This window comes from Anomaloglossus baeobatrachus, chromosome 6 (assembly GCF_048569485.1).
Source record: "Anomaloglossus baeobatrachus isolate aAnoBae1 chromosome 6, aAnoBae1.hap1, whole genome shotgun sequence".
Classification (NCBI taxonomy): Eukaryota; Metazoa; Chordata; class Amphibia; order Anura; family Aromobatidae; genus Anomaloglossus; species Anomaloglossus baeobatrachus.
In genome coordinates this window covers 545,062,871-545,078,242 of record NC_134358.1, presented here as the reverse complement: position 1 = coordinate 545,078,242, position 15,372 = coordinate 545,062,871, and the positions used below count along the sequence as shown (strand labels likewise).

General features: G+C 49.8%; 1 protein-coding gene across 1 annotated transcript in view; it reads left to right on the top strand.

Moving 5' to 3' along the window:
- The window catches only part of DUS3L (dihydrouridine synthase 3 like), an 83,889-nt gene that overhangs the window by 9,371 nt on the left and 59,146 nt on the right, over positions 1-15,372 (top strand). The window contains exons 3-6 of the mRNA XM_075315627.1: positions 882-1,161; positions 4,883-5,416; positions 7,652-7,693; positions 9,481-9,633. Coding sequence (XP_075171742.1) covers positions 882-1,161; positions 4,883-5,416; positions 7,652-7,693; positions 9,481-9,633 — 1,009 coding nt within the window. The remainder of the gene's footprint in view (positions 1-881; positions 1,162-4,882; positions 5,417-7,651; positions 7,694-9,480; positions 9,634-15,372) is intronic.

Genomic DNA, 15,372 nt, shown 5'->3' with positions numbered 1-15,372 from the left:
AAAATCCGACTTCTTAGTTTCCAAAGGCCGATAGTTTGGTGGGCTTGGACGATAATCTGATTATCAGCCCATGAGTGAACACCTAATTTGTCGGATAATCAGTCAGTTTACGCTGGCAGAAAAATCATTGTAATAGGCAGGAGATCACCCCCAATATAAACGTGGGAGTGATGCCAACAACATAGTCCTCTATGGGGACAGAATGATTGTATTATTGGTTTTCGTCGCCCTTGTAAACAGGTCACCAGATGAAAAGTGACCAATTTTTGCTCTCATTTTATTCCCACTGTTGCCCTGACTATTTTACTTTTTTTTAATTTATTTTTAAATCCGCCATACGGTTCCAGAGATTTGGACCTTTTTATTCAGTGCTAATTTTTATGGTCTTTATCAGGGGGGGCGTGGCTCACAGGATTCTCTGGGGCGTGGCTCACAGGATCCTCTGGGGCGTGTCGTTAGGATGATTTATTTTTACACCGTGAGCCCCATCCCCTTGGTAGAAACTCTAAAAAATAGCACTGACTAAAAAGGCCAATATCTATTGGACTGTTGGGTGGATGGAAAAGAAAAACCAGAAGTAGTGGTAATTAAATATGAATAATAACTGGTCATTTTTTACTTTTGTTTTCTCTTTTGTGTCGTCCCCTGCACAGGAGATGTGGTTTGATCAGACCATGTCCCTGTACGGTCAGACACGACCGTTACACAATACACAGTAGGGACACATGTATAAGATTATCTCAGCTCAGGAACATTTTTATTAATCACAGCCAATTGTAAAAATTATTATTATTGCAAGATCTATGAATTAAAATTAACTTCTTTTGTTGGACAACCCCTTTAAGAATAATCCATCCATCCCGTGCTTTTTATTACTGCAGGTTTTTAACCACAAAGGACGCCTTCCACGCTTCTATAGATGCAGAGGGATCACTTGTGACTAAGGAGAGCGACGGCAAGGATGAGAGTAGTAATGCCGTGGACGAACCACAAGCCAAAAAAATTAAATTGGATGACTCTGTGGGGAATGAGGACGAGCAAAGAACGAAGGTCGAAGAGAACAAGCAAGACAAGAAGAGGGCGAGAGGCCAGAACAAGAGTCGTCCTCATGTCAAATACTACCAGCTAGAGCCGCAGCGGCTGTGTCCATCTATCGTAAAGGTATAGAAGAGACTCAGAATATCAGCACAACCCTAATGCCATAGCTTTTCTCCTCTAGGGTGAGGACCGGAGCTCTTTTAGACATGGTAAGCTCTGTTTATGATCAAAAAAAGCTTAAAAGCCATCCCACTGCAAGAAGATGTACCCCAATAATCACTTCTAGTATTAAAACCTCATCTTGTGTCAGCCGACCTCAGTGTAGATGGGGGCAGAGCAGGACCAGGGACGATCGTTAGCCACCTTGGGGTACACCTTTTAGTGTGATGGCTTTTATTATTTTTTGATCAAAAACAGAGTTTACTAAGTATCCAATGTTTATTTCGATGTTCTATTACAATTTACTTAGAGTTAAAATCCAGAAAAAGAAAAAAAAAACTTAAAAGCATCACCTTCCAATTTTGGTTCCAACTATCCATATGTGCATCAATTCATACTGCTGCCGAAGAGGTCGACATGTACCAAGAAAAGGAGAAAAAGGATCGACACTTAAAAATAAAACTTTACTTTATTTTCATCTGTTTAACCTCTTTACGACACCTGACGTAGTGGGTACATCACGGATCATGTCACTGTAATCTCCGCACATGTCAGCTGCTTTGAACAGCTGACATGTGTGACTCCCAGGCACGAGGGAATCCGCGATCCACCTGTGCCTGTTAACCCTTTACATCTTGCTGTCATGCCATGTAACATCGGTCCGCGGTAAACATTCACTTACCTGGCGCCATCGGATATCACATGACATGATCACGTGGGATTATGTGATGACTCCTGTAGCTATCATGAGGCAGCTCCTCTTACAGCTGGCAAAGCGCCGTGTGTAAGAGGAGAGCAGCTTTTCTGCAGATCAGAGCAATGCTGCTCTGATATACAGAAAAAAAGCAAGCAATCAGACTGCTGATTCTTATGGGCTAGTAAAATAAAAAAGTTTTTTTTTAAAAAAAAAATCCCTAAAAGTTCAAATTACCCCCCCATTCGCCCAAATAAAAAATATACACACATTTGGCATCGCCGCATTCATAAATGTCCGATCTATCAAAATAAAAAATCATTTAATCTGATCGGTAAACAGCGTAGCATCTGTGCAAAAATGGTACAGTTAAAAACGTCAACTCAAGACGCAAAAAATAAGCCATCACTGAGCCCCAGATCACGAAAAATGATAATGCTACAGTTTTTTGGATACACCTTGCAAATTTTTTTTTTAACCCCTTAGATAAAAGTAAACCTATACATGTTTGGTGTCTACCATCTCGCACCGACCTAAAGCATCATATCATACATCAGTTTTACCATATAGTGAACACGGTGAATAAAATACCCCAAAAACATTTGTGCAATCACACTTTTTTTTTTTTGCAATTTTTCCGGACTTGGAATTTTTTTTGCTGTTTTCTAGTTCACTATATGGTAAAACTTATGTTTCGTTTTTAAAAGTACAGCTCGTCCCAAAAAAAACAAACAAAACGCCATTATATGGCAAGATTGACTGAAAAATAAAAAAGTTATGGCTCTTGAAAGAAGGAAAGCAAAAAAAACCCTGGAAAAAGGAAGATTGCCCGGGGGTGAAGGGGGTAAAACCAGATATCGAAAATTAAAAATCATAGCCTTCTGACGCGTTTCTGGCATTGCTGCCCTTAGGGGTACTTTGCACGCTGCGACATCGCAGGCCGATGCTGCGATGCCGAGCTCGATAGTCCCCGCCCCTGTCGCAGCAGCGATATCCTTGTGATAGCTGCCGTAGCGAACATTATCGCTACGGCAGCTTCACATGGACTCACCTGTCCTGCGACCGTCGCTCTGGCCGGCGACCCGCCTCCTTGTTAAGGGGGCGGGTCGTGCGGCGTCACTGCGACGTCACACGGCAGGCGGCCAATAGGAGCGGAGGGGCGGAGATGAGCAGGATGTAAACATCCCGCCCACCTCCTTCCTTACGCATATCCTACGGAAGCCGCAGTGACGCCGGTAGGAGATGTTCCTCGCTCCTGCGGCTTCACACACAGCGATGTGTGCTGCCGCAGGAGCGAGGAACAACATCGGACTGTCGCGTCAGCGTAATTATGGATTACGCCGACGCTACACCGATGATACGATTACGACGCTTTTGCGCTCGTTAATCGTATCATCGAGCCTTTACACACTACGATGTCGCATGCGATGCCGGAAGTGCGTCATTTTCAATTTGACCCCACCGACATCGCACCTGCGATGTCGTAGTGTGCAAAGCCCGCCTTAGTCTAATATAATACAATAATATTGTAATATTGTATTATAATCATTATTTAATGAAAATTATAATCATTATACAAGTATTTCCTAGATTACTAATTTATTTATTGTTTTGGGACACATAGACAAATGTTTTGGGCATATATGTTATATATAGAAATATTGTATAATAATATATAATCATTTTTGTATGATTTTTTTTTGATACCTTCATATATCATCATTTAGGTTTTCTAAGGTAATGTGTCATAGTCATGTGAGTGGATGTATATGGAACCCACTGGTGATTTTATATATTCTACGAGTAAGGGCAGCAGTGCCAGAAACTGGTCAGAATGGCTATGTTTTTTTTTAATCTTGGGTATTTGGTTTTAAACTGATGAAATAAATAGTTTTATTATGTGCCGATCCGTTTTTCCCTTTTTTATTTTGGGGTACAACTTACTGTACAGTATATGCTCATTTTGTTTCTATCCTTGGTTCTGTCTGTTATGGTATGTAATGAGAGCAGCGTGGCTCAAGTGGGACAATGAGAGTGGAGTAGGGTGCAGGCTGGCTGACAAAAGATAGTACAGTGTGACACCGAGGCGAGGAGAGGGTCGGCACAGTGACGCTGTGGCGAGGAGAGGGAGCAGGTCTGGGCACAGAGATGCTGGGGTGAAAAGAGAGGCGTCACGGTGATGCTAGGGCGAGGAGAGTGAGCGGCGCTGTGGCGGGGAGAGTGAACAGCGCTGTGGCGGGGAGAGTGAACAGCGCTGTGGCGAGGAGGGAGGGCGGCGCTGTGGCCGGGAGAGTGAGCGGCGCTGTGGCCGGGAGAGTGAGCGGCGCTGTGGCCGGGAGAGTGAGAGGCGCTGGGGCCGGGAGAGTGAGAGGCGCTGGGGCCGGGAGAGTGAGAGGCGCTGGGGCCGGGAGAGTGAGCGGCGCTGGGGCCGGGAGAGTGAGTGGCGCTGGGGCGGGGGAGAGGGAGCGGCTCTGGGATGGGGGAGAGGCTCTGGGGCGGGGGAGAGGGAGCGGCGCTGGGGCCGGGAGAGTGAGCGGCGCTGGGGCGGGGAGAGGGAGCGGCGCTGGGGCGGGGAGAGGGAGCGGCTCTGGGGCGGGGAGAGGGGCGAGCGGCTCTGGAGCGGGGAGAGTGAGCGTCTCTGGGGTGAGGAGAGTGAGGACGGCGCTGGGGCGAGGAGAGGGGCGAGCGGCACGGCGGCGCTGGAGTGCGGGATGGTGTGTGGTGGCTCTGGCACATATAGCTCAGTGCTGTAACTCACAGCAGCGTTACTAGGCAGGCAGTCTGTGCACATATTTTGGTGATACGTTGCCCGCTGACTGTCTGGTGAGCACAGTATGGGGCATTGTAGAGCGAATGCAGAATGTCTGCAAATCTACAGTGGCCAAATCTTTATGGTAGATCCTCTGTAGATCTCACCCCTTTGGCTATTCCCTAAATTAATGTTCTGTACCCGTCATACCCTTGAGTAATCGGTTTCTCTCTCATTAACAGGAATGCGCCACTAAATGTTTCTTCGGTGACAAATGCAAATTTCTCCATGATGTTGAGAAATACATGTCGGGGAAGCATAAAGATATCGGCCCCAAATGTTACCTGTACGAGACTTTAGGCAAATGCACGTACGGAATCACCTGCCGTTTTGCCAAATCTCACTTGGGTGACGATTTCCGAAATCTAATAAACCAGGAGCTGGTGGAGCGACAGGAAGGGAAAGTGCTGGTGAGGAACAGTCTGCGCAAAGAGCTGCAGATCCAGCTGCGGAAGAGGAAGTTTGTGTTTGACAAATCTGAGGGATACCTGAACCTTTTGACCAAATCTCGAAAAAACAGAAATGAAGAAAAGAAGGCTGAGGACAAGGCGCAGTCCTCGGTGGGCACGTCTAAAGGAGATGACGTGTGTACAGAGGCTGCAAAGGGTCACACTGAGCCGACCACCCAGGAGGCCCCCATGGAGGCCACGCGGGTGACCACGGGAGCGCTGACTGATGAGGATATCATTAAACTCAGACCATGTGAGAAGAAAACGGTGAGAACCCAAAAATAACACAGCTCATATTTAACTGTATTTCCGGTAGGAATTTAAAGGGGGTATCAATACTAAGGGGTGCTTTGCACGCTGCAACATCGCTAGCCAATGCTAGCGATGCCGAGCGCAATAGTCCCCGCCCCTGTCGCAGATGCGATATCTTGTGATAGCTGCTGTAGCAAGCATTGTCGCTACGGCAGCTTCACATGCACTTACCTGCCCTGCGACGTCGCTCTGGCCGGCGACCCGCCTCCTGCCTAAGGGGGCGGGTCATGCGGCGTCACAGCGACGTCACACGGCAGGCGGCCAAAAGAAGCGGAGGGGCGGAGATGAGCGGGCCATAAACATCCCCCCCACTTCCTTCCTGCCGCATAGCCGGTGGAGGCAGGTAAGGAGATGTTCCTCGCTCCTGCGGCTTCATACACAGCGATGTGTGCTGCCGCAGGAACAACATCGTATCTCCTATTGGTGCGACATTATGAAAATGACCGACACTACACAGATCACCGATTTACGACGCTTTTGCGATCGTTTATCGGCACATCTAGGCTTTACACGTTGCGACGTAGTTACCGGCGCCGAATGTGCGTCACTTTCGATTTGACCCCGACGATATCGCAGTAGTGATGTCGCAACGTGCAAAGTACCCCTGAGATATGGTGGAGGTGGCCATCCTTGGTAGCATCCTGAGGCTGAAACCTCAATTCATGGTCTCTCATTTTGTACCTTCATAAGTCAGATTTGTGCTGTTCTGACTTCTGAGATCCTCACCTTTTCACCGATTGAAGGGGCCACGCTTAGCTCTATACATTGTGTGATTCCAAAAGCTTTCTTCTACTCGTATGATAGAGGGAGAGCTTACAGTAACATTTACCACCATTATATCATGTGCCACTTCCGGTGCAAAACAGACCCTTCATCATCTGAAGAGCAGGCCGGCTGGGAATCAGACCCCTGAGTGATTTGATATCTCAGTGATGCATTTAGATGAGCCAAGTGTGTCCTTATTATCGTTCACTTGTAAAAAGTACAAAATCCTGACGCATGAGCAAAAACACTCTTATGATGATTTTTGTGCCGGCAGTACGTCGCCCATTGTAAGTGGGTCCTGTCCGTCCTCATTACAGGATTTTATATACAAACAGAACAGTCGCATTCTGACCCCATTACTGCTTTGTTGGCCTGTATAGGGCGTGAGATAAATGGTAGCTTTAAGATCAATGGAATTAAACATGCCATGTTTTGAGACCCACATTGATCGGCAGAACGAGGCACTAAAGGCCCCGTCACACTAAGCAACATCGCTAGCAACATCGCTGGTAACGAACAACTTTTGTGACGTTGCTAGCGATGTTGCTGTGTGTGACATCCAGCAACAACCTGGCCCCTGCTGTGAGGTCGTTGGTTGTTGCTGAATGTCCTGGGCCATTTTTTAGTTGTTGCTGTCCTGCTGTGAAGCACAGATCGCTGTGTGTGACAGCGAGACAGCAACAACTAATGTGCAGGCAGCAGGAGCCGGCTTCTGCTGAGGCTGGTAACTAATGTAAACATCGGGTAACCAAGAAGCCCTGTCCTTGGTTACCCGATATTTACCTTTGATACCAGCCTCCGCCGCTCTCACTGCCTGTGCTGCCGGCTCCTGCTCTGTGCACAGATAGCTGCAGGACACATCAGGCAATTAACCCGATGTGTGCTGTAACTAGGAGAGCAAGGAGCCAGCGCTCAGTGTGCGCTGCTCCCTGCTCTGTGCACATTTAGCTGCAGCACACATCGGGTTAATTAACCTGATGTGTGCTGTAACTAGGAGACTGGGGGCTGGTCACTGGTTGCTGGTGAGCTCACCAGCAACTCGTGTAGCCACGCTCCAGCGATCCCTGCCAGGTCAGGTTGCTGGTGGGATCGCTGGAGCGTCGCAGTGTGACAGCTCACCAGCAACCTCCTAGCAACTTACCAGCGATCCCTATCGTTGTTGGGATCGCTGGTAAGTTGCTTAGTGTGACTGGACCTTTACCGTATAGCTCCACTCAGCTCCATAAGGAATGAATGGAGTGGAAGTCCTTGTGCACTGCTGCTCCAATCTTACAAATGAAAGTGCCAGTATACTTCCATCGATCTGGAACTTATCACTTATCCACAGGATAAGGTGATAACTTTGTTTCGCCAGATAACCCTTTTCAAGCCACAAAAATCACTAGACCAAAGAATGTGAAGATTATCTTTTTTTTTTCTGCACAGATTGATTTCCGAGGAAAATTGTACCTTGCTCCACTAACGACGGTAAGTATGATTTTTCCATATTATCCCGGCGTCTGATCAGTCCTCTGTGAGCCCCCTGCACTGACAGCACCGGACTAACCCCGGGTCTGATCAGTCCTCTGTGAGCCCCCTGCACTGACAGCACCGGACTAACCCCGGGTCTGATCAGTCCTCTGTGAGCCCCCTGCACTGACAGCACCAGACTATCCCCTTGTCTGATCAGTCCTCTGTGAGCCCCCTGCACTGACAGCACTAGACTATCCCCAGGTCTGATCAGTCCTCTGTGAGCCTCCTGCACTGACAGCACCAGACTATAGCCGGGTCTGATCAGTCCTCTGTGAGCCCCCTGCACTGACAGCACCAGACTATAGCCGGGTCTGATCAGTCCTCTGTGAGCCCCCTGCACTGACAGCACTAGACTATCCCCAGGTCTGATCAGTCCTCTGTGAGCCTCCTGCACTGACAGCACCGGACTATAGCCGGGTCTGATCAGTCCTCTGTGAGCTCCCTGCACTGACAGCACCAGACTATGCCCGGGTCTGATCAGTCCTCTGTGAGCCCCCTGCACTGACAGCACCAGACTATCCCCGGGTCTGATCAGTCCTCTGTGAGCCCCCTGCACTGACAGCACCAGACTATCCCCAGGTCTGATCAGTTTTCTGTGAGCCTCCTGCACTGACAGCACCGGACTATAGCTGGGTCTGATCACTCCTCTGTGAGCTCCCTGCACTGACAGCACCAGACTATGCCCGGGTCTGATCAGTCCTCTGTGAGCCCCCTGCACTGACAGCACCAGACTATCCCTGGGTCTGATCAGTCCTCTGTGAGCCCCCTGCACTGACAGCACCAGACTATGCCCGAGTCTGATCAGTCCTCTGTGAGCCCCCTGCACTGACAGCTCTAGACTATCCCCAGGTCTGATCAGTCCTCTGTGAGCCTCCTGCACTGACAGCACTGGACTATAGCCGGGTCTGATCAGTCCTCTGTGAGCCCCCTGCACTGACAGCACCAGACTATAGCCGGGTCTGATCAGTCCTCTGTGAGCCCCCTGCACTGACAGCTCTAGACTATCCCCAGGTCTGATCAGTCCTCTGTGAGCCCCCTGCACTGACAGCACCAGACTATAGCCGGGTCTGATCAGTCCTCTGTGAGCTCCCTGCACTGACAGCACCAGACTATGCCCGGGTCTGATCAGTCCTCTGTGAGCCCCCTGCACTGACAGCACCAGACTATCCCCGGGTCTGATCAGTCCTCTGTGAGCCCCCTGCACTGACAGCACCAGACTATCCCCAGGTCTGATCAGTTTTCTGTGAGCCTCCTGCACTGACAGCACCGGACTATAGCTGGGTCTGATCACTCCTCTGTGAGCTCCCTGCACTGACAGCACCAGACTATGCCCGGGTCTGATCAGTCCTCTGTGAGCCCCCTGCACTGACAGCACCAGACTATCCCTGGGTCTGATCAGTCCTCTGTGAGCCCCCTGCACTGACAGCACCAGACTATGCCCGAGTCTGATCAGTCCTCTGTGAGCCCCCTGCACTGACAGCTCTAGACTATCCCCAGGTCTGATCAGTCCTCTGTGAGCCTCCTGCACTGACAGCACTGGACTATAGCCGGGTCTGATCAGTCCTCTGTGAGCTCCCTGCACTGACAGCACCAGACTATGCCCGGGTCTGATCAGTCCTCTGTTTGATCGTTTGTCACACTGTATCGGCCTGGAGTCATTTTCTATAGTGACTTTATGTAGAACGCAGAATGTTTGGCATTCGCCCAGATCACATTTATCATTTTTCTCTCTTTATTACCAGTGTGGGAATCTTCCATTTAGAAGAATATGCAAGCGGTACGGAGCGGACATCACGTGCGGAGAGATGGCCATGTGCACCAACCTGCTCCAGGGCCAGCCTTCAGAATGGGCGCTGATGAAAAGGCACCACACCGAGGATCTGTTTGGAGTTCAGGTCTGTGATTGACCCATAGAGGACGATTCACCTCCAAAAACAATCCTCCTCTCTATATGAGGTTTCGCCAGCTCAGAAGCTGCACTCGTTCCATATATTATAGGGGCCGGCTGTGTCATACAGTCGGCACCTGCCTCTAAAAGCAGTAGTTAGAGCTTAGTCTGATTGCTGTTGATTAACCATTTAAGTGCCACCATTGTAGGTGAATCGATCTAAAGGACCCTGATCCAACGACCAAGTCAGTGTCCCATGGACGCCATACTGGAGTCCTGCGATCCTCTTATTACTTGCCGACGTCTCTGTTGATTGCTAGGCCCAGCGGAACGTCATGTGTGTCACACCGCAGGGTGCTGCCAATCAATTTACTCACCTCCCTGCTATCAATCTCTGACAGCAGAATTTACATGCTTCGGAGTGCCGATGGTTGCCATCGCCTTGACGCCATCTTTGTATTCCCATGAAGTTCAGCCTGTGATAAGTCATTAGAAGGCCTAAAAAGATTTGTATAAATTACGCCTCCCTTTCTTTCCCCAATAAAAAAATAATAATAATTCACATATTCAGGGCATCTGTAAGTCTGATGTATTAAAATATAAAAACTTAGTTAAAGAGACTTTGTCATCAGAAAACGGGTTTTTTCGGAAACTTGCAATTTTCACACGGCTCCTGGGGCTTTTTTTAGACTCTAATTACGCCAGGAAATCCAAGTATACATTGGTATCGATGAGCAGAGTCCGTCCCTATTTTTTGTATTGAAGCATCTAATGAGCGTGTGCAAAGTTCATTGCGAAGAGAGGGGGAGGAGGTGAGCTGTGATGTTGCCTATTATGATTGGTGGATCTTGTGTTCTCAGGCTCTCTCCCTCTGGCTGTATGTAAATATCTAATCTTCAGAAACATGGCGCCGGAGTGGGCCTCTGCGCATAGCGCTTATCTCCGGCGCCGTGTTTCTGAAGCCCCCATCACACAGCTTGGTGTTAGAGGGCGGCGCATGCGCCCTCGCTCCTTCAGATCCCGTTGTGACCGCAGGAGCGAGCGCGATCACAACAGGACTGCAGAACAGGTGATCGGAGGACGCGATTACCTGCTGCTCCTGTATCGTGCCGCCCCAGGACACCGGGCCAACACACCAGCCGGTGTGACATCGCTGTGGCGCCGCCCTCTCAGACACCAAGTTGTGTAATGCGGGGGCTTCAGAAACATGGCGCCGGAGATAAGCGCTATGCGCCATGTTTCTGAAGATTAGATATTTACATACAGCCAGAGGGAGGGAGGGAGGAACAGGCGGCGTGGGGGGGCGGGGAACACGTGCATAACCCGCCCGGGCATCATGAGAGAGGGAGGAACAGGCTGGAGGGGGGGCGGGGAACTCCTGCATAACACGCCCGGACATTATCTGCAGAGGTGCACACGTCAATCAAAAAGTGCACGAAATTTCAAACTTTATAAAGATGAATTTCACTGCCTAAACTCCCGAGCTGCACCCCAATGGTATGTACACACTGTGCCTGATAGTGCCAGTACTGCACTGGCTGCAGCTTATACACGAAAATCCTGATGATTGGTTCCCTTTAAGCCCAGAAGTTGCAGGCCAAGAAAAATATCAGAAAGGCAGAGAAGAAGAATGGTGAGAACAGTCAAGGACAATCCACAGACCACCTCCAAAGACCTGCAGCATCATCTTGCTGCAGATGGTGTCAATGTGCATCGGTCAACAATACAGCACACGTTGCACAAGGAGAAGCTGTATGGGGAGTGATACGAAAGAAGCCGTTTCTGCAAGCACGCCACAAACAGAGTCGCCTGAGGTATGCAAAAGCACATTTGGACAAGCCAGTTACATTTTGGAAGAAGGTCCTGTGGACTGATGAAACAAAGATTGAGTTGTTTGGTCATACAAAAAGGCATTATGCATGGAGGCAAAAAAACACGGCATTCCAAGAAAAGCACTTGCTACGCACAGTAAAATTTGGTGGAGGTTCCATCATGCTTTGGGGCTGTGTGGCCAATGCCGGCACCGGGAATCTTGTTAAAGTTGAGGGTTGCATGGATTCAACTCAGTATCAGCAGATTCTTGACAATAATGTGCAAGAATCGGTGACGAAGTTGAAGTTACGCAGGGGATGGATATTTCAGCAAGACAATGATCCAAAACATCGCTCCAAATCTAGTCAGGCATTCATGCAGAGAAACAATTACAATGTTCTGGAATGGCCATCCCAGTCCCCAGACCTGAATATCATTGAAAATCTGTGGGATGATGTGAAGCGGCTGTCCATGCTCGGCGACCATCAAACTTAACTGAACTGGAATTGTTTTATAAACAGGAATGGTCAAATATCCCTTCATCCAGGATCCAGGAACTCATTAACAGCTACAGGAAGCGACTAGAGGCTGTTATTTTTGCAAAAGGAGGATCTACAAAATATTAATGTCACTTTCTTTTTCGCTCCGAATTGGGAGACCCAGACAATTGGGTGTATAGCTATTGCCTCCGGAGGCCACACAAAGTATTACACTTAAAAGTGTAAGGCCCCTCCCCTTCTGGCTATACACCCCCAGTGGGATCACTGGCTCACCAGTTTTGTGCTTTGTGCGAAGGAGGCAACACATCCACGCATAGCTCCACTGTTTAGTCAGCAGCAGCTGCTGACTATGTCGGATGGAAGAAAAGAGGGCCCATACAGGGCTCCCAGCATGCTCCCTTCTCACCCCACTTCATGTCGGAGGTGTTTGTTAAGGTTGAGGTACCCATTGCGGGTACGGAGGCTGGAGCCCACATGCTGCTTCCTTCCCCATCCCTTTTTACAGGGCTCTGGGTGAAGTGGGATTCTATCGGTCTCCAGGCACTGAGACCGTGCTCCATCCACAGCCCCTGGTATCTGCTGGACATGGAGCGGAGTATCTTCAGGGACATGGCCCTGCTACATGGAGGTACTCTGTATCCCTGTGGGGACCGCGCAGACACACGGCAGCACTGCTGGGTGTGTTAGTGCGCCAGGGACAGCGGCGCTGTCCGCACTAGTGCCATCGCACACCACAGCGTTGCTGGGTGTGTTAGTGTATTGGGTGACTACTGCGCTAACCGCCGCTGCCATTTTTATTTAAGGCGCCGCTGGGATTTGTGGTGCGCCGGGGACTTCCGCGCCGGCCAGCACTGATATGCCGGCCGCGCTTATTAACTCGAGTCCCCGGCTTCTGGGCCTAGTCTCCCTTCGTTACCGCCCACAGGCCTGACAGTCAGGGTAGGGGCGTGACGCTGCATAGCACAGCAGCGCTGAGAGCTGGAGTATGTTTTGCATACTCCACCCCTCTCACTGTGTGCACTGTGAAACCGGATTCCCGCACTTTCTCAGGCACGCCCACGGCTTCCTTCTCTACAAGGACGCCGGCAGCCATTAGTGTCAGTTTCTGTACGATACAGAGACAAGTGTGGAAGACCCTGGCATTCTGATAGTCACACAATCGCTGCAACAGGCGTTAAGCAGCACCTGTGGTGCTAACCCCATTAGTGCAGAAGTGCACTTATAGATATGCTTGTACTATATACATTGCACTGTTTGGTCGCACGTTGTATATACCCTCCTGGATTGTGCGGAGGAGTTATCAGCATATTCTCTGTGTAAAACAAGGGTGCAGAACCACATGTTTTTCTATGCAGCCGGTACAGCATGTACGGCTATACGGCCGGCAGGTTACATAGACCCCCATTATATCCAACTCAGCCGGAGTCTCTGCTAATGGCCAGAGGATGAGGATGGTGTCTGCAGTTTTTACTGTCAGATTTTCTGAGACTATGGCTATGATACTAGAAGCCTAGCAGTCCGGACATGTCTCTCACAACATGGGCACTGTTGAATCATTGATCCATGGCCCCCCTCAGTGTGAACAACTAACAGCTCCGGGAATGTCACACGCATCCCAGAGTCACGGCTCTGCACAGACGTCAGTCCCAGTCAGCCTAAGCGGGCTCACTATGAGCGGCCCTCGGTTTCATCAGGGTCCTAGCAGAAGGACTCTCTGTGTAATGAGGCGGAAGTAGCGGCTCAGGATTCTGATCCTGAGACCGCTCTCGATCTGGATACACCTAATGGTGACGCCATAGTGAATAATCTTATAGCGTCCATCAATAGAATGTTGGTTATTTCTCACCACAGCTCCTCCAGTGTAGGAGTCAGCTTCACGTATTTTTCTGGACCACTCTGCCTTCAGAGAGGCAGTCCAGGAACACCACACTTATCCAGATATGCGCTTCTCCAAACGGCTTAGGATACACGTTATCCCTGCCCCCTGACGTGGTCAAGGACTGGACCCAGTGTCCCAAGCGGCATCCTCCAATCTCCAGGCTTGTAGCTAGATCCATAGTGGCAGTGGGAGATGGAGCTGCACTTAATGATGCCACTGACAGACAGATGGATCTCTGGTCTAAATCCATCTATGAGACTGTCGGCGCACCGTTGGCTCCAGCATTCTCACCCTTGGGGCACTCCAAGCTATTTCAGCTTGTCTTACACAGATTGACACGGTTACACGTACATCTGTGCCGCAGGTGGCATCCTTAACCTCTCAAATGTCTGCATTTGTTTCTTACGCGATTCAGGTTGCCCTAGACTCTGCGAACCGTACGGCAGTAGCCTCCGCTGCTCCGTGTTTTTAAGCAGAGCCTGGTCTGCTCGTTAAGTGAATGGAAGGCAGATTCTGCTTCCAAAAAAGGTTGCTTAACCAGTTGCCTTTTTCTGCTGACCGACTGTTTGGTGAGCGTTTGGATGTAACCATTAAACAGTCCAGGGGTAAGGATTCATCCTTTCCTCAGCCCGGACACTACAAACCCCAACAGAGCAGGAGGCAGTCGTGGTTTCGGTCTTTTCGAGGCTCGGGCAGGTCCCATTTTTCCTCGTCCAATGTGGACTCAAAAGGATCAGAGGAGCTCAGATTCTTGGCGGGCTCAGTCACGCCCAAAAAAGAGACAGTCTGAAAACCCGCTTCCAAGGCGGCTTCCTCATGACTTGCGGCCTCCTCTCTCCGCATCCTCGGACGGTAGCAGGCTCACCCGCCTTGGCGATATTTAGCTGCCATAGGTCAATGACCGTTGGGTGTGAGACATTCTGTCTCACGGGTACAGGATAGAGCTCACTTCTCGTCCTCCAACTCGATTCTTCAGAACTTCTCCACCTCCCGGCCGAGCCGCTGCTCTTCTGCAAACAGGGTGCACTCTATAGGCAGAAAGAGTGATGACCCCCGTTCCTCTTCAGGAACAAGGTCACGGTTTTTACCCCAATTTATTTGCGGTGCCTATAAGAACGGGCCGTTCCGTCCCGTTCTGGATCTAAAACTGCTCAGCAAGCTCGTGGACACCAGGCGGTTCCGGATGGAATCCCTCCGCCATGTCATCGCCTCAATGTCCCAAGGAGATTTCCTAGCATCATTAGGCATCAAGGATGCTTATCCACACGTGCCGATTGATCCAGAGCACTAGCGTTTCTACGCTTCGTTATAGGAGACGAACACCTTCTGTTCGTAGCTCTACCTTCCGGCTAGCGACAGTCCCACTGGTCTTCGCCAAGGTCAGGGCAGCAGTAGTCACAGTCCTGCACTCTCAGGGTCACTCTGTGATCCCATATTTAGACGATCTACTTGTCAAGGCACTCTCTTAGGAAACATGCCGACACTGCCCGAACGTTGCGCTGGAGACTCTCTAGAGTTTTGGGTGGATCATCAACTTTTTGAAGTCAGATCCGAC